The sequence below is a fragment of the Molothrus aeneus genome, chromosome 5 (genome assembly GCF_037042795.1).
Source record: "Molothrus aeneus isolate 106 chromosome 5, BPBGC_Maene_1.0, whole genome shotgun sequence".
Classification (NCBI taxonomy): domain Eukaryota; kingdom Metazoa; phylum Chordata; class Aves; order Passeriformes; family Icteridae; genus Molothrus; species Molothrus aeneus.
The window spans coordinates 17,279,171-17,303,732 of NC_089650.1; the positions used below are offsets into that span (position 1 = coordinate 17,279,171).

The 24,562-nt window shown below is 43.4% G+C and overlaps 1 protein-coding gene across 2 annotated transcripts in view; it reads right to left on the reverse strand.

The window, feature by feature from the left end:
• SYN3 (synapsin III) overlaps window positions 1-24,562 on the reverse strand; it is a 190,256-nt gene that overhangs the window by 6,130 nt on the left and 159,564 nt on the right. For both annotated transcript variants that reach the window (XM_066551033.1, XM_066551035.1), the window contains 6 exons: window positions 22,012-22,154; window positions 16,993-17,067; window positions 13,572-13,674; window positions 7,834-7,968; window positions 2,847-2,931; window positions 1,096-1,393 (listed from right to left, as the gene is read on the reverse strand). In XM_066551033.1, the coding sequence (XP_066407130.1) occupies window positions 1,096-1,393; window positions 2,847-2,931; window positions 7,834-7,968; window positions 13,572-13,674; window positions 16,993-17,067; window positions 22,012-22,154 (839 nt within the window). The remainder of the gene's footprint in view (window positions 1-1,095; window positions 1,394-2,846; window positions 2,932-7,833; window positions 7,969-13,571; window positions 13,675-16,992; window positions 17,068-22,011; window positions 22,155-24,562) is intronic.

The window sequence follows — 24,562 nt, forward strand, 5'->3', positions numbered from 1 at the left end:
AGATCCCCGGCAATGTGTGCTGTTTCCTGCCCTCGCCAGCCTGTCTGCTCTGACTGTCAACTCTCTAATGCAGGTCTTTGGGTTGACCACACTGCTCCTGCTGGCTGTGTATCTGCTAGTGATCAAGTTCAGATCAGGATGAGCTTTTGAAGTAAATGTCCCAGTTTTCCCTGCTACCATGCTTAGTTTCTTCTGATCAGTAATCGGTATCCAGCACAAAACTAGACTGGAAAAAGTATCTGAAATATGTATAGTGTGTAGACTGCATCCTTAGCAAACCAACAGTTTGATCCTTAAGTACATCTCTTTTAGTATATCTTGCTTGTGTAAACATGATCACTGAAAGCTTGTTCTAGAACATCGCTCCTCTGCTTCTCAGAAATTGTCCTCTTATTCCTAGCCTATGTTTTATTCTGGCCTGTTCATACCAATTTTCTTGTGCTAACTTTTTGTCAGCGTCAGACCTTTTTTTTGGTCAGTTTTCCTGTCATGGCGCCAGCTAGATATTCTCCACACAGGGTGACAACAAAAGCTGCTTCCAAAGATCCACAACAGTTCAGCAGTGTGCTCTGCTCCAGAAGAGTGCTTCCACATACAGTCACCATCTGGAATTTTATATACATGAATAGGGCCATGTCCCCCTGTCTTCCCAGCCTTTTTGTTACCAAATGCAAAAAGAATCTTTGTGGCTCCTGCACTTAGGAAATAGTGAAGGAATAACCCCTGGTGAGCTTTCTGGCCAATGCTGTGCTGTTTGCAGCCTGGGAGGATTATACACCCTGCTGGGAAGGTGGTGGCTCTGTTGATATGGCCGGGGTAGAGCACATGATGAACACTGAGCACATGAACAAGAGGAAGAATGTGAAATCTTTGTGATGTCAAATACAACCTGGTTTTCCTGACAACAGGTCACTGGTGCGCTGTTATGCCAAGGGATACACATTTACCTTTGAAGTCACTCACAGTTGTGCAGGCCTTTGTCCCTGGGGACTGCTGCTTGACAACAGGTGATATATTCTCCACGTCATCTCAGGATACTTTCTGGACAGCCTTATTCTAATATCTACAGATACTAGGAGTCTGTCAAAGACTTACTTCAGGTGTGGGTGTGGGGTGGTTTGCTGCTTGGACATTTCCGTGGGGCTCGGCTGGCTGGGAGCCCGGCCTTGGGCAGGAGGCCGAGGCTGCTGTGGAGGGAACGTGCCTGCCTTGGAGGCCTGGACTGGAGAGGAGCCAGTTGCTGATCGGATTTGCTGTGGAGATCCAGGTGACCTTTGCTGCTGAGGGGAAGTGGACTGGGGACTCTGGGGCTGCTGTCCTTGAGGAGACAGCCGCTGCTGTGGGGGTGGGTTTGTTCGGGGAGGCTGAGATCCTTGTGGCTGGCGTGGTCCACCTGAAAGGGACATGTAGACATAAACATGAGGAAGTGCATGTGGTGGGCAACAAGCATGGAACATCTCTATGGAAGGATGGGTTTTGCTAAGAGGAGAGACTCTTTGGAGTAGTTAATGGAGAAGAATATGGCAAATACTCTCTTACAGGCTTAAAATTGGTGTGATTTCCTTCTCTCTAGGGTTGTCCATTTCTCTACCTTCTTCAGCACTAAAGAAATTTCTCCGCTCTCCCCAAAGGGAGTCACTTCAACCTGCCTTACTCTTCATGTATCTGGTGTTTCTTATCCTTGGTGAGCACTTCCTGCTTGGGTAAGGAAGAGTCACTGGAGAAGCAACTGTGTGGGTAATGTAAGCTGACCCTGCTGGTTTGGGTTAGCAGTCCCTTCACGGGCCCAGCAGTTTGATGTGAGACATTCCATCCTATTCCTACCCTCTGTTCCAGAACCATCACCCAATGCCTTCAGTTGCTTTGGCAGCAGGCTCTCAGAACTGAAGAGGATGTGGAAAACAATTGGACATGACATGAGAAATTGCTGGACAAGACAGATAATACTGTGAGAACCTGACAAAAGTTATAGATAGTGTTGTGAGGTCTGGCTGGATTTCACAGCTGGTCAGGGGAGTTATGTGAGAAAAAGTTTACAGAGAATTGAAGGGGAGTACTGGAGACAGATGGAGAGTAGTATCCTGCAAGGCCAACAGCTCATATCAGTAATAGTATGGAATGCCAAGATTACATAGAAATGCTCAATTTTGGATGCAGCAAAACAATGACCAATGAGGAAAAGATAATTAGAGGAGGATGTTAATTTGGTAGAAGGTTGAAATGGAGAAAGGAAGGGAAGGTGGCAAAAATGAGGGTCTAATGAGTTATGTGAATTGAGTGGTTGGTGTGATCTGGCTACCCATGGGGCAGCCCTGTGCTTCATCACCTCAGTGTACATCAGGACAATAAGCCAAACTTCTTGTTCTGACCAAGCCACATAAGTCAGAACTGCTTCTGCTGTCAGGAGGAGCTGGAGGTGTGCTCTTGCTGACATGGGAGCTCCTGGACAGATGGATCAATGATCCTGGCATTGCAACGTTGCTGTCTGTTCCAAGCCTGACAACACTAGCATCTTCTTATCAATTCTTAACACTTGTAACTGCACAGCTTTGTGCAAACACAATATACTCTGTGCCCAGAATCCTCCTCCAGTGCCAGTTCAAGTGGCTTTGTTTTGCTGAGCCAAGTCCTACCAGTGGTATCAACTGGATCTATATCAAATTTTCATCGCACTTTCTAAGCTTCTGTGGAATATGACAGTATTTGCTTTAATAGTACACTGAATTTGCTGCCTGCTTGGCAGTGAATTGGAAAATGAACAAAACCTTTATCCTGATACCTTTTATTTAGAAGGCAAACTGATATGACTCAGAGTCACCACTGACATGGGAATCAGAGAACTGTACCTTGTGGAGGAGGCCGTGGTTGTGACAGTTGTCCAAGTGGAGGTCCAGTCTGAGATTTCATTGACACAGGCTGAGCTTGTGGAGGCTAGAGGGAAAAAAGCCAGTCCAGTTAATACAGAGTCCCTAAAGACAAGCCCTGAGGTAATACAGGAACTGTAGAGTCATGAAGTCTTCCTTAAATACACTCACACACATACAGCATCTGGCTGGTAAAATCTCATGGGACTAAAATGGAGAGGTGAGTCAAAAAGAGCATAGAAGTTGTTTGCTCTCAGGGAATAACAATGAAATGAAAATTTAGAATGTTTTTAGGCAATCAGGAATTACTAAAGTATCTGGCCTGAGGGATTCTCTCAGTCCCATCTCCTATTTTGGACAGTTGCCAGCACCAGATGTTCCAAAGGAAGGAGGGATGAACCATGGAAATGTCTATGGAGTAATCATCTCTGTACCCTGAGGGGTCTCCTCTTGATTACTAATAAGCATGGGTCAGCTTCAGCCCTGAAACACGAAGCTTATTATCTGCCCCACAAAATCTTTGCAACAGTTTCAGATATTTTGTTTTGATATTTATGTCCCTTTGAGTCATGCTCACCTTTCAGCCTCATTGTCTTTCCCATTTCTTATCCCTCTTGCTTTGTTCTGAGTTTTGAGACTAGTTCTTACAACCTGCCCATGCTAGGCCATTCATTATTTTGCAAACCTTCACTGCCTTCTCTCTCATTTACCTCCTTTCTAAAGCCAAGAGACTTTAGAATCTCTCCAGTCCCTCCATGGGAATATTTCCAAGCCCCTAATTGTTTTCATCACCAACTTCTCTTTCCCAGCTTTGTAATTTCTCCGGCAGATGCCAGAGATGGGTCTGCTTATATTTTTCCAGATGAAGCAATATCTGGGTTCTCTGTATACATTGCCAGTTCATTTTTCCTGCATCCTAATTTCCTGCTTTTCCCTTGTCAACACAACCATAGGCTGAGCAATGGTTTTCATTAGCCTGTATGCAACAAAGTATTTCACAAGGGAATGGCTGGTGCCACTTGAAAGTTCTGCACATTGTTTATGCTCTCCCTCTCTCTACCCCCAGCTTTGCTTACCCTTCAGTCTTCCATATGGAGTTTCATTTGCTGTTGTGGTGACTGAACATACATAGCTCTGTCAGATGTTCTTCACTGCCATCCTTGGTCCTGACTAATGCAAATAATATGGTGCCATCTGCTCTTTCTTCTCTCTCACTGTTTAATCTTTTTGACAGATATTTTAATAAACAGATTAAGCAATGCAGAGCTGCTGCACAAAGGGCTGGTCCAAAGTTAACAAAAGTCTGAGTAAGCCTATTGCACAAAATTGTTTATGAAAACCAGGAAAGCTGGAGACAGATAGGCTGGTACATGCTGGATTATTTACATGCAGAACATCATGATAAAAGGGTCTTCAAGGCTCCTGGAAGGTCAGAAGAATGAGCTAAGTGGTTCTGGAAATGTGAAGAAATGTTTCATAGTTGGAAACGTTGAAATTAGTTTCAACTGACTAGCATAAATGTGATGAAGTTGCCAGTCCATCTTTTGCACTATTTACCTGGGACTTGCAAAGGGACAGGGAAGGAAAATCTGGGAATTTTCCATTCATGGCTTCTAGCCCTACATAGCTTGGGAACTAAACCTTGCTTTGGTGTTGATGGAAATTACCTGTTCTGATGCTGGGAGATGTCTTGATTATACCAGGCAAAGAAAAGGAATTGGATCTCCTATTCACCTCTACAGTTTCTCCCTACAGTCAACCAAGGCATCTCAGAAATAAAGGCAAAACAGGTTTTTGAGGCTGAGAGATGAAGGGGTGAGGGCCAGCCCAAGGTCTTCTGGTGGAAGGTCAGAGAGGCAAGGACAGAACCACATTGTAGCCATGGCAGCGGATTTCATGTTGAAGGCATGAAAGCAAACTTGTCATTAACATCCTGTCCTGGGCTCAACCAACCCATTTATCAACATGGCCAGGTGCAGTATCCTTGAAGTATCCCCTCTGCTAACTGTTCGCAAGAATTAAAATCTCTAACATCTATATCTGAGGTCAGCTTCTGCTACACAATCAAACTTTACCTTTTAGCCCCTCCATGCTTTCTTTTACAGCTTGTCTGTTACCTTGCCTAAGGCTTTTTGACTAGCTACATCATTCTGACTGCCTGTTTTCTACCACTTCATGAAAGTATTCCCAAAGAAATGAAAGGAAAAGAATCGAAAAGAAATTAATGGGACATTTTTTTCTTCTTCTTTGCAAAAAAAAATCATGTGGTAAATGCCCTGACCTGTGGTTTCTGCTGATTTATTTATTCTTCTGTATTCTTCTTTAAATTATCATTTGAGATAATTCATAAAGTCTATGACTTACTTGTCTAAATTTTTCTACATTACTCTTACAGCTTTCAAACCACATATTTTGCATTTGTTTTACACCAGTCCTCTGGAGCAGTAACTATTTCTAATGATATTGCACAGTTTTTTTGGCAGCTTAGTCACTTCCCAAATTCAGTTCATTGGATGTAGCCATCTGGAATTGGGGGCTTAATTTTTTTAAAATATCAGTCATCACTGACTTAATAACTGTTTTTGTTCTTTTCTGTGTCATTCTGATCAGGAAAAACTATAATGAGGTAAAGAAGTTCCCCACTTTCAGCAATTACATTTACTAGAGTCACAATGCTGTCACTGTTGTCTTCTTTTCCTCCCTAAAATTTGGATGATCCATAGAGCCCACCAATTGTTTGGTAGGGTTCCATTTTCTGAAGAATTCAAAGAACTTTTTTCATTCTTTCCTCTATCTGCTCCTTGAAATTAATTTCTATCCTTTTTACATTTCCTTTTATTACTTGTAGGATGCCACATAAAGGTCTTCTTAAATGTCAGATTTCCAAATTGGAAAGACTTTTTTCCCTGTTTGTCTTAAATTTCCTATCTGTAATTTAATTCTACAACTTTATTTCTCACATTCTTTGTTCAGGAGCAGATCAGAAATGTATATATGCATTCTGGAAAACAGTGGTCTCTCAAATAGCATCTCTACAGTTTTACTGCTAGGGAATGGATTAATTCTCTTTTCTCATGCTTGTGTCATACCCTTACTTTTTGATATCACATTTGTCCCTTGGACATTAAATCTAATTGTACACACTCACTATCTGACTTTGTACCTGGATGTTTCTTATGGCAAAGTCAAGGTGTTTTTACCCCCTCCTGAATTGCTGTTCCCCTGTGATATTTGACTTGCTTCTTGATAGCTGAAGTCTCACATTGTTGTGACTCATTACTTTTCCATCTCTGTCAATTCTGTGCACTCAGTTTCATAATTTCTCAGGTTTTTTAATCCAGAGACTAGTATAGAGAGGTCCAATAATAAGTATAGGTATTCTATTCATACCCATAGGACTATGTATTCAGTACTGCTGCCTTTATATTCAGAATTGCTCTTTGTATTCCTTCTGTGGAAGTCTTCATCTGCAGCAGTAGTTCTGCATCTTAGCAGCCTCATATTTAATTCTTTCTCCCTGGACACTTCTAACTGTTATAACATTATGTTAGTAATGCAGCATGTACAATTTTTTTGATGTTTGTGGCACCAAGCCCTTTCTCTATTGTAAAACACTCTAGTTAATATGTTTGTGGGTTTAGTTTTTTTGATTATATATACAGGTAATTCTAAGTTTTATTCCCAATGAAGACCCTTTTCTTATTTGACTCTACTATTTGACACCCTATCCCTTCAAGATTTATTTTGTTCTTGTTTTTGCCTTAGTTTAGGTCTGCTGTAATCCAATCCAATCCTGTATCAGTATATCACAGACATGGAAAACAGATGCATCTGTCCATGTTCTCAGTTTCTGTTGGCTTGCCCTTTTCTCTTAGTTCATGCACTCTATATCTTGGCTATTTCAAATGGTAGTTCTTGATTCCACTTTGTAAATGCCATCTCTTCTGCATCACTTTCCCTGCTTCAAAGCATTTTCAGTGTCTATTAAATGTTTACTCCTTCACTCTAGCTAAAACTTGGAGCTGCTCCGAATACCCTTCGTGCTGGGTCCTGGTTTAGCAGGAATAGACTGTCATATGACAAAGGCAGAGCACCATAAAGTGCCTTCTCCCATTTTATTGTCTCAAGTGGAAATGAAAATTCTACCAGTGTATTGCAATCAGGTTTGTCCCTCAACTTTTTACTCTCTTGTCTCTTCTGTTGTACAGATTTGTTGTCCTCAAACCTTCACACTTGGCTCTCCGTTAGGTATTGAAAGAGGTGCAGCAAGTATACCTGGATACTCAGGTTCTGTTCTGGGGTGTTTCATTTATATTTAACTGCCTCTGGGAAATGTGGTAGTAAAATTAGATGCATTTGATACTCAAAATGGATGTACACAAGAAGAACTAAGGGGCCAGTTTAAATGCAAAAGTAACAGGTTCTTATATGAGTTCAGCTTTAGTAAAGCCTCCCCCGATGAAGGTGGCAAAGGACATCTCTGAAGAAGAAACTGCAGTAAGGAATGGAACAAATCTTGCTGGAGATTCCCACTTTCTGTTCTTGAAAGCAGAACAGGGATGCAAAAACTGGAATGAAACCTATCCTGAGGGATGGTATTAGACAGAAATGAAACTGGGTTGTGGAAAGATTTGTAGAAAATTCTGGGTATTAGAAGTACCTCTAAAAATGCCTGTCTTCAGTGTGAATCAGTGAGTTTAGCAAGTCAGAATGTCTAGATGCATGGACATGCTACTGGTGTGATGTCATATTTATCTGGAAGGAGAGTAAGGGAGAGAGATGTGCTCCTTAGGGGTGCCCACTTCAAAGAGCCTGTGAGAGTCTCCTTTGGAAGAGCAGGAGTGAGTCTGTTCAATACACTCCCACATGGGACTGTTCAACTCTCTGAGATGTGTGACTGCTTGACACAGTGAGGAGACAGAAAGAAAGAAGGTCAGGGAAATAACTTGCTCACTAGGTTCACTCATACCCAAGGCCTCAGCGGTGACGGTGTAGATCCAGCAGTGGCGACAAGCTGAGTCATTTTGGAAACAACCAGATCAGCTATAAGTTGTCTGTCCTCTTCTATGTGCTCCCCAATCAGGGGCATTGAGCTGTCCATCACCTGCCACAGGAGGCAAAAACAACAGTTAGTAAGGTGGTTTCCTGCTGGCAGATGCCTGTTTCAACTCACCTCTTACATGAACCTGTTTTGTGTCTGCACATCCTTGTCAGTATCTACAGTCACCACTCTCCTCATGATGAAACATGCTTGACTTTTCCAGGTGTGGGATTTCGCTTAGGGTTTTTTGGAAATGTGCTTCCCCCAACTCTCCATCTTCCTTCCCTTCACAACTTGGGAGCCAAGCCAAGACCTATGGTGGCTGGAAGCTTTCTATATCGACTTAATACAAATTTTCTCCTTCACATGTCCCGAGGAGATGCGTCTGATGGATAAGGTCTGGCATTATCCCACAGTACTTGGGGGTGACATTGCAATTTAAATGGCCACAGGAGAAGAGAAACAACATGTACTGAAGCCTGAGGAGATGAGAGCAACAGGGACTGGAGGAAACCAGGAAACATTTGGGATTAATGAACACAAAGCACTGCACTCTGAGAGGGAAAATAAACACCACAGATGTGTAATGAATAGGATGTCACCAAACCGGCACCAAGTGCAGGAAAATAAACTTGGTTTCTGCTTGTCTTCTTGATAATGCTGTGATACAATTGCTGCCCAAGCAAGTTCTACAAATCTACTGGGGAAAACTGGGAAGCAAGACTGCGGGGATGGGGGAAGGAAAACTGTCAAAGGATCTTTGAGGTAAGAAATGGCCTCACAACAATAATACTGAAAGCACAGCAGACCCTCATCTGTATAGCGGCCCTGAACATGATTTTCAACAGTTCATCATAAATCAAGTGTTTTGCAAACATTCGCTACATCCCACAGGAAGAACTGTACTCTGATGAAGTTAGGATTCAGCTGGAGTAAATATAATAGTACCAAAATATCAGGGTTGGAAGAGTTTATTTTATTTTGCTTTTATTTTTAAAGCAAACATTAAAATCCCTGGAAATGCAAAGTTGAAGGTTGAATTGCTCAAGAAAGGCACTGACTCAATGCTCAGATAATAATTGGAAGTGCACTCCACCCTGGCAGGGCCGCAAGAGGGAGGGAAATGGAAAATTTTGCACCTCTTTTTTTCGATTTAAAGTAGAGGAAATCAGTGAGGTGAGTTCACTGAGTTTGTATTCTGCTCTTTTCATGCAGCATAATGGTTTTGTTTAATTTCTACAGGTGTCTTCTATGAACACTAGAAAAGCTACCTAGAAAGGTTTAACTAAGCTATCAGTTAGTGCATGGAAAGGGGGTTGATGTTTATATCCATGGCCTACTTGGCCCAGGGGGCAAAAGGAGAAGGTTAGAAAATTATATGTCAGCGTTTGGCTAAATACACAAGGTGGCTTTTCCTTCCACTATCTACTTAGCTGTTCTTCCATTGAGAAATGAGGTGAGGAATGTGATGCTTCCTAACAGTGTCAGGGGATGGTAAATTCCCACCTGGGTCTCACTAGCCAGGGGCTCCTGGGGGCCCTCCAGCAGGTCCCTGCGCAGGTTTCCCTTCTTTCCACTCCTATCTTAAAAGGAAATGTGGCAATTACAGTTCCCGAGAGAGAAGCGGTCTCCCGTGTCCCCGCACGGTGCGGTGCGAGGGCCCGTGTGGCCACTAGATGATGCCGTGTGACCACTGGATGATGCCCTCACCCTGCCTAGCGTCAGGCGAGCCGCGCTCCCGGCTCCCCGGGAGTCACCGAGACACGGCTCTGCTCAAAACACCCCGAACCCCGCTTGTCATAGACGCATAGAATGGTTTGGGCTGGAAGAAAACTGTAAAGGCTGTCCAGTCCAATACCCCTGCTATGAGCTAAGACATCTTCAACTAGATCAGATTCCTCTCGAGCCCCATCCAGCCTGACCTTGAACGTCTCCACAGATGGGGCATCCACCACTATCTGCACAGTAAAAATGTTCTTCCTTACATATAGGCGGAATGTACCATCTTTTAGTTTAAAATCACTATCATTTGTCCTGTTGCAACAGACCCTGCTAAAAGGTTTGTCCTTTTCTTATGGGCCCCCTTTACATACTGGAAGGTGCTATGAGATCTGCCCTGATCCTTCTCTTCTCCAGGCTGAACAACCACAGCTGTTTTGGGAGCTGTCTTCATAGGAGAGATGCTCCAGCACTTTAACATCTTCATGACCCTCCTCTGAATCTGCTCCAAAAGGTCCATTTTTTTCCCTGTGCTGAGAACCCCAGAGCTGATTTCCCTATCTCAAGGATTGCTTTTTCCTCTTTCTGTGGCTGCAGTGGCATAAGAGGAAGATGGTGCTTTATAAACCAAAGGCTCCAGGGGGAGCGAGCCCTGGAGCAAGTTCCACCTGAACCAGTGAAGACACACCAGGGATGAGGCTATCTGATGCCCTGATGTGTAGTATCTGGCAGGGGAATGTGAGATTTGGGAAACAGCAAATACAGGAGCTGTCATGAACAAACACATGCACAAGGGAAGGCCTTTGAAAATGGCAGTGATTTCTGACATCAGCTGGTTGCCACTGAACTGAAAAGAATCACGAGATGTCACCTTGCCTGTCCTCCAGGAAGGGTCAATTGGTCTAGAACTGGGCAGATACAAATGCTAATACTGAATAAATCAACTGGCTGAAAGGAATATGTGAATTACAGACAGACTGCACTCATCCCTTCCCGGGCGATCACAGAACAGCTGGGCAAGGAAAGAAGATGTCAGCACATATGGACCCAGCCTTTGTAGCTGCCCAAGGTCAGAGGCTGCTCCTGGTGCAGCTGCTGCTGCCTGATAAGGTGAATGAGGGGTGAAGAAAAAGTGCCCAGGCAAAGAGACTCAGAAAAAGATCATCCTGTTTCTCCCTATGTGCCTGTATGATGCTGAAGCCTGGGCTTGTGTTTTTACACTCTGATGTGCAAGAGTGGAATGTTAGGTGATTTTGAGGAAGGAAGGAAGGAAGGAAGGAAGGAAGGAAGGAAGGAAGGAAGGAAGGAAGGAAGGAAGGAAGGAAGGAAGGAAGGAAGGAAGGAAAATGATGATTTGACATATTAAAACAAATTATAGGCACTGCTGAAGGGATGAGCAGGGCTCCTTGCAGGGCAGCAAGGAGCATGTCTAGTAAAATAGCTTAGTAGTCAGGGCTTATCTTATTCTTCCAGGAGGAAGAATAAACCACATGGATCATTTTTCTTGCCCTCTGCTTGCTTCATATTTTTTATCTTAGCAGAGATGTAGAAATGGGCTATATTACAAAAAAAAAAAAAAAAAAAAAAAAAAAAAAAAAAAGAAAAAAAAAAGAGGGATTTACCAGCATTAACTGCTAAATTCACAATCTGTTTCAATATGAGCCATGAAAATGGTACATAAGTGTGTAATGCTCTGAAGGCAGAAATGTAACAGATTCTGCTGTTTGTCATGGGAAAAGAAAAGAAGGTGAAGTTCAACTAAGAGCAAATACCATGTGTGCAAGATTACTCTTGTGCTGTTGATAACTCATCTGTCTTAATCTAATTTATTTTGCAACGAACCACTGTGATAAGTCTCAGTTCATAGCACTGCCCATCACTACTTCTGTGAATCTTTCCTGAAGAACTACTTTGTGAAAATTAATTACTGCCTGCAACTGCATTATGCAAATTCCTTGTTTGTTCAGCCCAATTAGGCATGCTTTCTTGTAAAGTGTCATAGCACACTATTCCTTCTTACCAAGAAAATACAACTGTCACTTTGTCAAATAACTTTTTTCTCCCACTATCAAAAGAAAAAAGCAAAACAAAGGATCAGTTTCAGACCAATAAAAGTACCCCAGGAAGTTGGCTGGGGGCAATTAATTACTTGTCAACATCTCCCTCAGATCTGCATAAAAAGTTACCTGTTTGGCTTTCTCTGCTCCTTATATTGCACTCCTTTCCCAACAACATCATCAGCCTGGCATCTGAATGCCTGCTAGATATTGGTATATCAGGCCTGCTCAATCAGGTTCTCTCCACTGTGGTAATTCAGCATGACCCATCTGAAACTATATAGTGTTTCTTCTGATTTGTGTTGTATTGGATGTGTTGCTGCTTACCTTGGTCACAGAGAGAGGAGCACAAGCGTGCATTTCTCTGTGTGTGAGCTGATAATGGCTGTTAGAGTACAGATGTGCTTTTCACCAGTCAGTCACACACAGTGGCAGATGTGAAAACCCAGAGGCATACCCAGACAGAGCCATATAATCTTTAAGCCCAGAACTAGCAGTGTGTGCACGTACATAGGCTTATGTGCAAGAATATATGTAGGGATATGAAAACCACATATCATGTCTAACCATGTGTGGACACACTCCAAATGCCCTTACAGTTGTCTCTAGCAAGGCTGCTTTCTTGCTCTTTCTTTCCCAGCTGCAGGGGCATAGAGATTTAAAAGTGCACAGCAGGGAAACAGTCTGCTCTAGGGGATGCTCCTCTAGGTGCTGATGAATTGCATATGGGAGCAGACCCATTAGCCTGGCCCTATCAATTCAGGAAAAGACAGAGGCTTGCCAGCGTTTGGTTGCTGGCAGCACGCTTCTATCACATGGCCTTTGACAGGTCACTGCTCCCCTCCCTGGGGAGAGCAGATACATAATGCAGGAATGCACAGTCACTGGAGGGCTCATGTGGTTCTCATCAGCATCCCAGCCCTCAGCGGGTGGGACTGCTCTCCCACACATAGCTTTGCAGTGTGTCAGCACCCCTGCATGAAGCCAATAGCCTGGCTCTGCTTGTCTTCCTCAGCTGTGTTGGTAGAGTTTACAGCAGGTCAGATCTTGTGTCTCCTCAAGTCGCATACTGACAGAGGCACTTGCTTACTGGCTGGATTGTCTCGACTCCAGGGCATCTCTTCAGTTTCCCACTTTGATTTTTCTGGCCAGCTTTTCCTTCTCTGCCCTGTTAGGATGATCTGAGTGTGCTATTTACCCCATCTCCATATCTGCCTCCTGGCCTGGGAAGGAGCACATTGAGCTTTAGCTCTCAGAGCCACAGTCTGTCCAGCCCTGAATACAAAAAGTCGTAGTACACATTACTCAGAGTAACTTTGTGGTGCTTTCTCTTGATGGCCTCTTACGTAGTGAACACTGTCTACGCAAAAGATTTTAGAAAATACACCTTTCTTGTTTTGCTCTATCAAGATGCTCCTGTTGCTTGTGAACCTTTTGCTACACTCTCACCATTTATTTTCTTCTTTTAAATAAAGTGCAACTTGGATTTTTGTTTGGAAGTCCCCTTTAAAGTGATCAAAGAAAGGTTCATTCAGAGAGAAATTGAGATTTTTAATGAACTGAATCATCTGCTGAAAAGCTGAGGTGGCCAAGCACTCTGTGGCTCTCCATTTCCTTTCACTGTCCACACTGAGAAAGGAAGGCACTTCAACCCTGACACTTTGCTACGTATCTGCTAGTTTGGCTGGGGCTCTGAATCAGTTCCTAACGTATCAGTGGGCCATGGCCTGAGGATGAAGGTGGGCACAGAGGAGCAGAGACTGCAGAGCACACAGGGTTGGTGCAGGTTGGTGCAGGTTGGTGCAGGTTGGTGCATGTGAACTCCAAGGCACAGCGCTTGCAGATACACTTCCCAAAGGAGACTTACATTCAGGGTGCCCATGCTCTCACCTCAATGATATAGTCTTTTCCATCTTTGCTGTGGACAGCTTTGACAGCACAGATATCCAGACCTCCAAACATTTCTGCGCAGGCATCGGCCCAGAGTCGGTACCTGCAGAAACCACAAGAGCATGGCCTAGGATTAGCTGTCCTTGGGTAGTCCACCAAAACCAGCCACCCACCCTGCTGCCCATAGGAACACAAAGTGATTTGGGAGCCCTTATTACAAGCTGTCCTTCATGTGTTTTGCTGGGTCCTTGACTCCCTGTCTTGACTCCCACTCGCAGGAGATGGAGTAAATAAAGAATCTTGCCAAAAGTTTCCCTTCATTTCAGATTTATTCAATCCTGCCCTCAAAGCCACCTTAAAATGTTTCTTTCCCTCCTTGGTATTTACATCAGATCTCCAGTTGGTTGTCATTCAGCCAAGCTATAAATATTTAGCTCATTTAATCTCCCAGTAGTGTTGGCCCCTCAGCGTTTGTATTGGCTTTGCCTGAAAGCCCTCCATTATGCAGGCAGCTTTCTCCTGATAAGATGTCCTGAACATTAGGACTGGAATAGGATCAGAAAGTGAGTGTTGAATTTAGCAAGGAGTAGCCATCCCCTCTCTGATCTGTAGTGCAGTAGCTCCTGAATTTTACAATTTACTTTCAATTTTATCCTTTTACAGTCTCCTGCTTCCTTCTATCCCTTGGGTGTTGTTCCTAGTCAGGCAGTCTCATCACACGGACCAGGCACTATTTGTTGGAGGATGACCTTCAGGCTGCAGCACTTTTCCCTATCCATCCCAAGATGGGGATGTGAGCTGGTGGTCCCCTAGCTATCCTGGAGTCAGAGGAAGAGGGAGAATGACAAGAGGCATGTTATGGGGGGACCACATTCCCCTACTGTGCAAATGAGGAGGGAATGAGGCAGCTTGGTTTTATTTCCTGTGCAGCTGTGCCGTGGTCCCGGCCATTTAAATAAAAATAATAATCTCAGAACAGCAGATCTGTAAGCAGGACTATGACATGATGCAGAGAGGGGAGGGAAGGCCACAATCTCATGAAAACACTGAAATTTTGCAGACCCTACAGGGACTGGGGAAAGAGCTGTTCTGGCTAAAGAACAAATTTATGTGCTTGAAGACAGCCAGAGTCCCCATATCTTGACAATATAATGATGAACTTGTGTGAACACAATGTCTCTGGGAAGAAGAAAAATTATGACTTATATGACTACCGGTGCTCTTTCATCCCTAATGAGGAGACCAAGTGTGTTCACCCTGGACCCCCAAGGAAGACAGTGTATGAGGAGGCATCAGTAGCATAAGGAGGAGGAGAATTATGGACTGCATGAGTCAGGCAGGAGGCACAGAGAGCACCCCTCATGCACTGCTGTGGCCCAGCATCCAGGGGCACCATTGTGGGAACCACTTCTCTTCCTGAGGAACATGTCTTGGCATCTGGGCACAGCAGCCAGGGAATTGTTGGTTACGCCAGAGACTCTGATGGCTGCCCATCTTCAGTGTTTGTTGGCTATAGGTGTGCACTGGGAGCATCAGGGCTGCTGGGGTGTAATAGGAGTCTTATAAGGAAGGAGATCACATTTATGCATGTGCACCAGGTGTTGCATTTTCAGAGGATTTACTGTCATTTCTGCATTACCTGAACATTTAAATTTTTTGTACTTATGTTCAGTACAGTAGGTACTTCAGGTTGCTCCTACTCATCAGAGCATTTGAGCACATTCTTGCCTTGTTTAGTGCACTGGCAACTCACAGATTTCAACAGGGTTTGTTGCATTTATGGCTGAATAAGACTGGAGTGGTTATTTGTAGTACAATTAACAAAACAAACCTTCAAAATGCAGTGTTGCAGGCTGGCAGGAATCTGGCTTTCAGTCCTACAACACTGCAATAAGGTAATGTCTACCCTTCATGTGTCTAGCTTCAGCTGTGTTATAAACAGCCAGGATGCATCATCATGTTCACTTCCCACAGTACTATTAGGGTCTTGCAGAGTCACCTTCACCATCTGATTTGGGGCTTGGCTTCCCTGTTTTACAGAACTAAAGGTGCAGAAGGGATCTTAGATGGCTGCCTGCACAACTCTTCTGCTCCCAAGAGGAGACATTTCTTTAATCTGGTCTGAAAGAGGACAGAGATTTGCTATCACCTTCGGAGCATCAATTTCTGTGCTATGCTATCCTTACTTTAGGAAAATACAGGAAATATTGAAAGGAACCTTTTAAGCTATAATTTATTTCTTACAGTATTATACTTGTAATGTAAGTAATGAGAAATGCCTATATCATATATTTAAAGACCCTATGCTCTTTCAATTTTTTCATCTTTAGAATGAAGAGGTGCTCAGCTTGTCGGCAACTTCTTCCAGGTTGGTAACATTTAATGAAGGAGAGTGAACATCTGCACTGCAGGCAGGATAGTCTACAACTCTATTGGAAAAATATCAGTGGTCTCCTAACTGAAAAAGGTGGAAAACTACATAGAACTCGTTGCATGTTTTTCTCAACATCTCATTAGGTTTTCTCTGAATGTTCCTTTTATTGTTCTTTGGACTTTCTCCAGCTCCTTGCTATTTCTCTTCAATTGTGGTGCCCAAAACTGGAGAGTCAGAATTAATCATGAACCTGACAAACTGGAGGTATAATCTCAAAAAATCTTAAATTCACTAAGGATGAATGCCTACATGAAATCTATGGATTTTATAAATCTATGAATAATCTACTTAGATGGGATGGAGAAAAGTGATGAGAACAAGTGTTAGTTCTGCAGGATAGGAGTTACAGCAAAGCATGTTACCATGAGTCCACAGTGTCAGGCAGTTGCAGTATTAGCAAATATCACAGTGATTTGAATACATGGAAGTAGCATTTGCAAATTTTAGTCTGTAAGATGCATGAGGGAATTCTTTCTGCTCTGTTCAACAGTGAGAAGATCTTAACTTAGACAGTGACCACTTTTGTGAGCCTAAAGCAAAAAAGTGCTTTCAGCACTTCAGCTGACAGGTTTTTTCCTGTTAAGCAGAAGAAAAACTCTTTTTTCTGCCTCTCGTTAGTAATATATTTAGGATAACCTCATGTTACTTTGTGTTTTGTACTTTGACCTTTCTGATTTTATCCCTACATATTTGTACTGGTGTGCTTGACCTAGTATGCTGGTCTTGTTTCCTGTGGTTGCATTCACTAAAGATCTAATGATTTAGCAATGTTGGTTTCTAGCTGTACTTTCAGTCTGTTCTTCAAAATAGGACAGTTTGCCTTTGTGTCCTTAGTATTTTTTTAAGAAAACACTTGGTCTTTTAAAGTCTTTATCCAGCCTCCCAGGAGACCTCACTTACCAGTTCTCCCAATTGACCAAAGTCGGAAATACAATTCCTCCCTTCTAACCCAAGAATAGCTAATACTGTCTTGAAACTCTTCCTTACCTCTCTGTCATTGCAATCTGTTCTAGCATCGCAGAACCTGTGTTTGCCTTCCAGTTTCCAGAGATGGAAGTCCTCCTAGGAAAACAAACCAAAAGCATAACCTGAACATGAAAATAGACTCCTGACCCATCCTCCTGCATACTGTAGTGCTCATTCTTGACTCTGTGCTTGTACAGGAGGGGATAAGGTGAGGTTCTTCCTCCCAGAAGCCTTTCCAAATCCTTCCTGAACAACACTCCATACAGGATATGTTGTTCAGACTCATGAAAAACTGACTGAGGATTTTAGGCAGAGAAACCTCCAAGGAATCTTGAGCACACATCAGGCTCTGTGAGTACTCTCTTTCTTTATACATTAGACCTAGCAGAGCTGAAATGTGTGTGAAAGATCTCTAGGATAATCACCCTTATGTTCTGCCATGGGTAGCATCCTCCATCCATGGAACAGAAGCTCTCCAGGCAAATATTTACTGAGCAGCTTCACAAAGTATCAGTTCTGACATTCTGGGTCTACCTAAATTTGATTTCAGTTGTACTTCTGTGTCCACTTCAATTTGATTTCAGTGGTACTGATGTCATAGAATATATTATCATACTATCACTGACTTTTCATTGACTTTTCATCATGGCTCACTGTCTTCGGACTTGGAGAATTCCTTATTTCAAAATCTTTGGAGTTTCATTAGCTACAACTGATAGTTATTTTCCAAAAAAGGTACTGTTGCTAGAAAATTCTGGGTTTCACCATCACTGTCGGGGTGAAAATTTTCCTTTTCTTGACCTTAGGCCCAAGGCAGACATTGGACAGCCTGCTCTGACAACACTCCAGATAACCCTTCCATAGTGCACAAGCCAGGACAAGTCAACAAGCTGACAGGATACATCCAGGAAGCCTCTCCACACTGAAAGAGATTTATGAGTGGAGTATGAGGTGTGATCCAGCACTTCAATATAAGGTTGTGGGAGCCCTTGCTGCCGGTTCTCTCACATTTTCAGCAACACGTACAAAAGACACTGAATTTGCAAAACTATGTTCAGCGGTGGTAATAGTGTTGTCCTGCTAGACTACAAACTTGAATCATTATAGCTGACTACCTAAGGCTCCCCTTTACTCTTGTGAGAGATACCCTAGAGTGCTTTTCCCAATTCTCCTCCAAACTGGCATGTTTAGTTACTGTGAAATTGAAATTGTCTTTGTGGCCATGTTTAATGGACTGGACTGGGGGGGCTGAAGGAGTATGATTACTGTGTTGAATAACTGTGTTTTCATATAGTTGTCTTTTGGGCCTGTTGCCTTCACCCAGCATCCATTCTGCTGCCCTACTTCCTAAGCAAAAGAATGGATTCCTCCTCAAGCTTGGACTGTCATTAGCCCTTTGATGGCCTGTAAGGTCAGTGCTCAGTCTTCAGCCTTTCTTTCTCTTTTAATATGGGATTTGTAGGATTATGTTTTCCAGTTCTGCAATGAGAAGAACCACTCTTTGCTAACATTTATTTTTAACAGAAAATTGCCCTGCAGTGGCAGAGGGCATCCAAAATCCCATTAGTACTGGTGGGAACTCCTGGAGTCTCATTAGTGACATGATGATTTGACACTGGGGTTTAGAATATGTACCTGGCATACCAAATGTAAGCACCTGTGTTGTCCCTAAGAAAATTAAACCACAGTTTGACAGTTTTACAAGGAAATTTAACATGGGAAAGCTCCAAAAATAAGAACTCTGCTCAAGCCATTGGGCTGATTTATGCTTATCCAGCATGAGCCAGTTTTCAACATAAGATTTAAAATATATCTCTCTGTTGTATTCCTAACTTTCCTGTTAGGGAACCTTGCTGTTTTGAAACTGAAGAGTTTTATTTGAAGCCCACTGGATCAGACACCAAACCCTACACCACAGCCTCTTCCAAGCAAGTCTGAGCAGTTCAGGAGTCAACTGTGACCCCAAGACTTACAGAATCACAGAATCACTGCATATTCTCAGTTGGAAGGAACTCAAAAGGATCATTGAGCCCAACTCCTGGCCCTGCACAGCACCATCCCCAAGAGTCATATCATGTGCCTGAGAGCATTGACCAAATGCTTATTGAACTCTGTCAGGCTTGGTACTGTGACCGCTTCTCTGGGGAACTGTTCCAGTGCCCAACCACCCCCTGGTGAAAAACCTTTTCCTAATGTCCAACCTAAACCTCGCCTGACACAACTTTAGGCCATTCCCTTGGGTCCCGTCACTGGTCACCAGGGAGGAGAGATCAGTGCCTGCCCCTCCTCTTTCCCTCATGAGGAACTTGTAGACTAGGATGAGGCCTCCCCTCCGTCTCCTGTTCTGCAAGTGACCAAGTGACCCCAACTGTTCCTCATACAGCTTCTTTTCAATTTTCTTTTTTGTATTGTATGAAGTGAAAAAGGAGACTTAAGACAAAAAAAATTTCCTAAGGATGTCCTGCCTCAAACCCCATTTCTCTTAGGGATTGAAAGGCTTCCAACAATCCTAAACATCAGGGGGCCACACAGTGTACAGTCAGTATCTTAAAGAGAAGGACCCCAGACTCCTAGAGATCAGTTGCTCAAACAGATCTGTGACCACAACACCTTCAGCATTGTTTAGGAGAAGTGGATAAATGAGCAGATCAAGAGCTCTTGGTGTCCTATCTCAGTCTATAAGTAGCTCTAGTTTAGACACAGTTGATGTGCACAGTGAACTGCTTTGGCGGTGACAAGTCAAAAATCCTAGTCATGAAACTAGGAAGGCAATACCCTACAAAGGAAGGGTATTACCCTCTTACTAAGAGCTGGTGGCAAGAATTGCCCATGTCTGAAAGTCAATAGCTGCTGGCTTAATTCAAAGTGAACAACATTTCATGTGTCTAAACTGGAAATGATCCTGCTGTTTGCCTCCAGTTGGGGTGAGTATGGAAGCATAATTTCTGTCCCAATTTCCCAATTTCCCAATTTACTTTGCTTGGTGCAAAGTAAACATATTCTTGAGAATTTCAGTGCAGTCTTTTCTCAATAGAAAAGGGTTTTTTAAAGTCTATATGTGTGGGTGAAGGTATAAAATCACTGAATAGATTCCATGGCTCACAGATCAAAGCAAGTCAGTATGACGCTACTGCAGATGCTGGAATTGCCTTTAAGGCTGAGATTTGCTAGCGTTGTAGCGACTAATGGTTTTGAGTCTCCTATTTGGGACACCAGTGAGAGCTCTGATATTTTGGGTGCTTTTACCTCTGTCCTTGGACATAGTAGGGACTTATACCATAGAAATAACCTATTTTGTCTAATGCTGGGGCGGAAGGAACAGTCCCTGGTGGGACTGACTATACTACTCTCCCAAGCTCACATCCATAAATGGCTCTCTCAATTTAACTCAACCTCCTGGGTTAGCAAGCCACTGGGTGAATCTTGCTGTTTGCTTTCTTTGCTAATGAGCTTTATTTCTCATTAAGGTGTTCTCTGTTCATGTCAGTTTTCACATTAAAACATTTTTTCTTCAGCAAACAATTATCTGTGAAGCTATACTCCCAAGTGGGATTAGGTCTTAGTGTGACTCCTTTCTTTCCTCAATCATCTGGTTTTATTTCCGATCCCTGTTCTGGATGAGTGCATGGTGAGTGTGAATAATAAGTGAGGAGAGAGTATGGTCAGGCTAACTTGGCCTTTGTTTCAGTTAGAGGCAGTTGGGGAGCAGGCTCTGGAGCCAAGGCTGGGTGTGTTGGCAGGAACGGGGAATTTTAATTGATATTTTAAACCTTCTTTCCTTTGGCCAATTTGAGTCAGACTCTCTGAGATGTTAATGTAGTATTAGGCAACTGTGCTATTGTTGATCTGAATCAATTACAAATAAATTTTCTTTCATTGAGATCACATGAAGTAGGCAAGTGTCCCCCATGTCCTTCCTTCCCATGAAGAATGTAACTCAGTCATTATCTAGTTTTCTTAAACATCTTTGTGCTAGGAATCCAACTGGGATTTTTAGGCAGTTATAGCTGAAAAATATGTGATTGTGTACATTTGATTATCTTGTTTAACTATGCTTTAGCAGAACTATGGCCTAGAGGTTTGCAGACATGGACCCAAAAGTCACAGTGTTGTGGGTGTTAGGTAACATATGCAGTTTATCTGGCAACCTGAAGAATGTACTGCTGGAGCTGACTACTTATCTGTAATTCTGTGATTGGATAAGGAGCTTCTGGAGAAGCTGCGCTGTGTGGCTTTTTTCATTTACTGGTTTGTAGTAAGAAGAAACAGGTGTCTTACTGACTCATGTGGTTACATCTCTAATTGAGCATGGTGACTACTGAAGTTTGGCTGAATGCTTTTTAAGACTTTTAAACATACCAGCACTGAAGATTGCTGTCATGCCACCTCCCCCACTGCACCACAGGGCAGGGAGGAGCTTTGGGGCACCCACAGAAATGTTTCACCTCCTGTCCCTCCTTTATATGCATCAAGGAGCACACAAGCAAAATGCCCACAGAAACTCTGTGTGCTGCCCCAGCTGAGGCTGTTCATACGCGGTGCTCTGTGCCCCTCGTGTGATGTGGTGCTGTGATCTGCAGCTGGGGAGAGCATAGGGTGCTGCTGTGGGCTGAAAGATGGGTGCTGCTATGGCCTGGACACTGTAGGACTCCAGGAGTTGCAGCTAGTTCAATCTTTTTTATTTTTTTCTCCAGGTGGAAAGTGGGTGGGTTCAGCTCCCACTAGAGGGTACTTGGAGCTGGAGGACTTTGCTGGAAAAGATGAACCCTTCAATAACAGGATGGAGAGGTGATGGCCAAGTACAGTCATTATAGTGGGAATTAAGTGAATCTCAGAAAGAGACAGACAGAAACAATGACCTGACAGTGACTAATAGAGAAGATGATTGGGATCTGGGTTCAGAGGTGGGGGAAGAACAGCAGGGTTATTCTTCAAGGAAATGAAGTCTGCTACCCACTCCTGCCCAGAGCAGGCACCGACTCAATCATATTCATAGCACTGCCTCCTCCCCATCTCGCTCTGGCATAGCCATCCACTCACATGTAAGCCTTGTAGTTGCTGCCAATTTTCTGGATTCGGATGTCGTATTTGGAGTCAATGAATGGCTCGGTGGTGGCATAGGTTTTTGCCATGGCTACTATGCTGGCCATGTCCCGGAAGTCGTGCTGGTTCTCAACTTTGACCTTGATAATCAAAATCCAGTGAAAAAGAGACAAGAGCAAAAAGAACATGAATACTTTGTGAGCAGAAGTCATCTCTGCACCTGAATAGCACAATGTTTATTATGAATTGCACAGTTAAACCCTCCACAGACACAGCTGAGGACAGAGCAAGTCCTCTGTGACTCAAAGAGAGAAGACTTCCCAGAGCAAACCAACCCAGACAAAATCCATCCTATTCTCCTTCCTCATGCACCAGCCCTGGTCATCCTGGCACCAGAGAGGCAGCTAGACCTTTGCCCAAGTGGCTCTTGCTAATGCTCTTTGCTTTTAGGATGCTTCAGAAAAATATTCAATCTCTTTAGAGCCATTACTTCATTCTAACGTTGCAACTGCAGTTTCCCATGTTGGGATGGATGCAAACAGAGTATTTTAGGTGGTCAGGAAATACAAACCAATTACAGGAAATCAACATGAGAGCTGGTTGTCTGTCACCTCTAGCCTTCAGTTCCCTGCCATTTCACATTAACCCACTCCAGACTTTCTTTGAGGAGTGTAGGTCTCTTGACTGGACATAAACTCTGAAGGAGAAGGATGTCTCTGGGGGAGTTTTTGACTCTTGGGGAGACTTGTGTGAGTGTGAGGCAATGGGCATGTGGGTAGGACAGCTGGTAGGGTGTTAGACTTGAGTCTCACTTGGAAACAAATGAGCAGTTGAGACCTATGAGGTACAGTTTTTCTGAGAAGATGGCTTTTCACAGATCTGTATTCAGTTATGGGAAAACTTCTGTATCTTAATTAAAAAAATGTTAAACGAGGGTGACCAAAACAGTAGAAGTTCTATTGATCTACTCAAACCTCTACAAAAGCTCATTGATTTGGGAAAGCAAAACTGAACAAGCAGGTAACAAGAACATAGTGGACAACTTCACCTCACTCATATCTTTAATCATGGCCTTTAGTGTATTGGCAAACACTTGTTTGGTGCATCATGGAAACCTGTATGAGTCTTTTTCCTTAGGGCTGGACATTTGCAGGGAGGGTGGATTAATTTGTGGAAAAAAGACCATGACTGTATGAAAAGGATGAGCAAGTGAGTGACTTTCTTTATGGTTTTACCCCCACTTTGTCTTTTGGTGATGCTTTGACACCACGGCTGGGGATTGCAGCCCTGCTTTGTTAAGCGTGCAGTGACGGGTGACAATCCAAGGGTGTCTTCTCCAGAAGAGCTTTCCGGCTGCGTCACTCTGTGTTAAAGGAGGGTGATGCCAGACTCCATGGAGCCAGCTGAAGGAAGCACATGCAATGGTATTTGGTGTTTCTTTACAAAGAACAAACAAGTGGTTTTATGTATCTGCTTTCAGCCATGGGAGGGTGGGAGCCATCTTCACTCAGGAATAGAGAACAAGCTTGTTGCTAACCTGCTTTACTCTGTTTAGATTGTTTTGTGTAAGTTCCACCTTACACATAGAGCACATACAAAGATTTAACCACATCCTGTTGCAGAAAATCTTTCAAAAATGGAACAGTTGTGGGGAAGGTGAAGTTTGACCGATGATCATTTCTAGATGCCTGAATTTGCTTATCCTATTACTGACCAGCAAATACCCCTAGTCCTTCTCTTCTCCCTTTTGCTGTGGTGGGAGCTGTGCTCTCACCACCCAGGAACTGCTGAGGAAAGGAGCAGAGGGCGATGACAATCATCTGTGGGAAGGAAGGGTACCAAAAAAAAAAAAGGAAATAACAAATATAAAGGGGATATATAAAGGCAACCATTACATGGCATCCAGGAGGAGCAGCCTTGCTCTAGGCTGTGTTGTTTCCCTTTCTGTCTGAGTGGGGATGTGCAGGGCAGGGTGAGGTGGTAGGAATGCCCTGGAGGCAGCAGGGAGAATGGGAGAGGGAATCCAGAGTCTGGACTTGCAAAATACCAGAGAAAACAATGCAGGCTGTGTTGGAGCTGGGTATTTTTGTTGCACTGATAAGAGCTGCCCTGGGCTGAATGACATCAAGCGAGTCCCACCCAGATGAGATGATCACAGGAGGGACTGCAAGGGTAGGCGACACTGACACGGTGTTAAAACATATTCTCCCAGACCCTTTTGGGAGTGAGAAAATACAAAAGCCATTATATAATGACCTACTTGGAACAAGGACATTTGTAGGATTTGAAACAAAGTGCTGTGCTTGTGCAACAGATGTCTTTGGGCCCAAACTGAAATATTTGCATCCTCAGCCTAGGAACATTTGACCCAGAGCAGAGGAAAGGATGCATCTCCCCCCTCCGGACTGGAATTATACCATATTATATTGCTAGGAAGGAGCACATCTTGTTAAATGTGATGTTTCCTCAAAAATACAGCATGTTTGGAAAGGAAGGGTCCATTTTTCCTCCTCCTCCACCACCCCTTCCCTAGAGGGAGAGAAGGAAA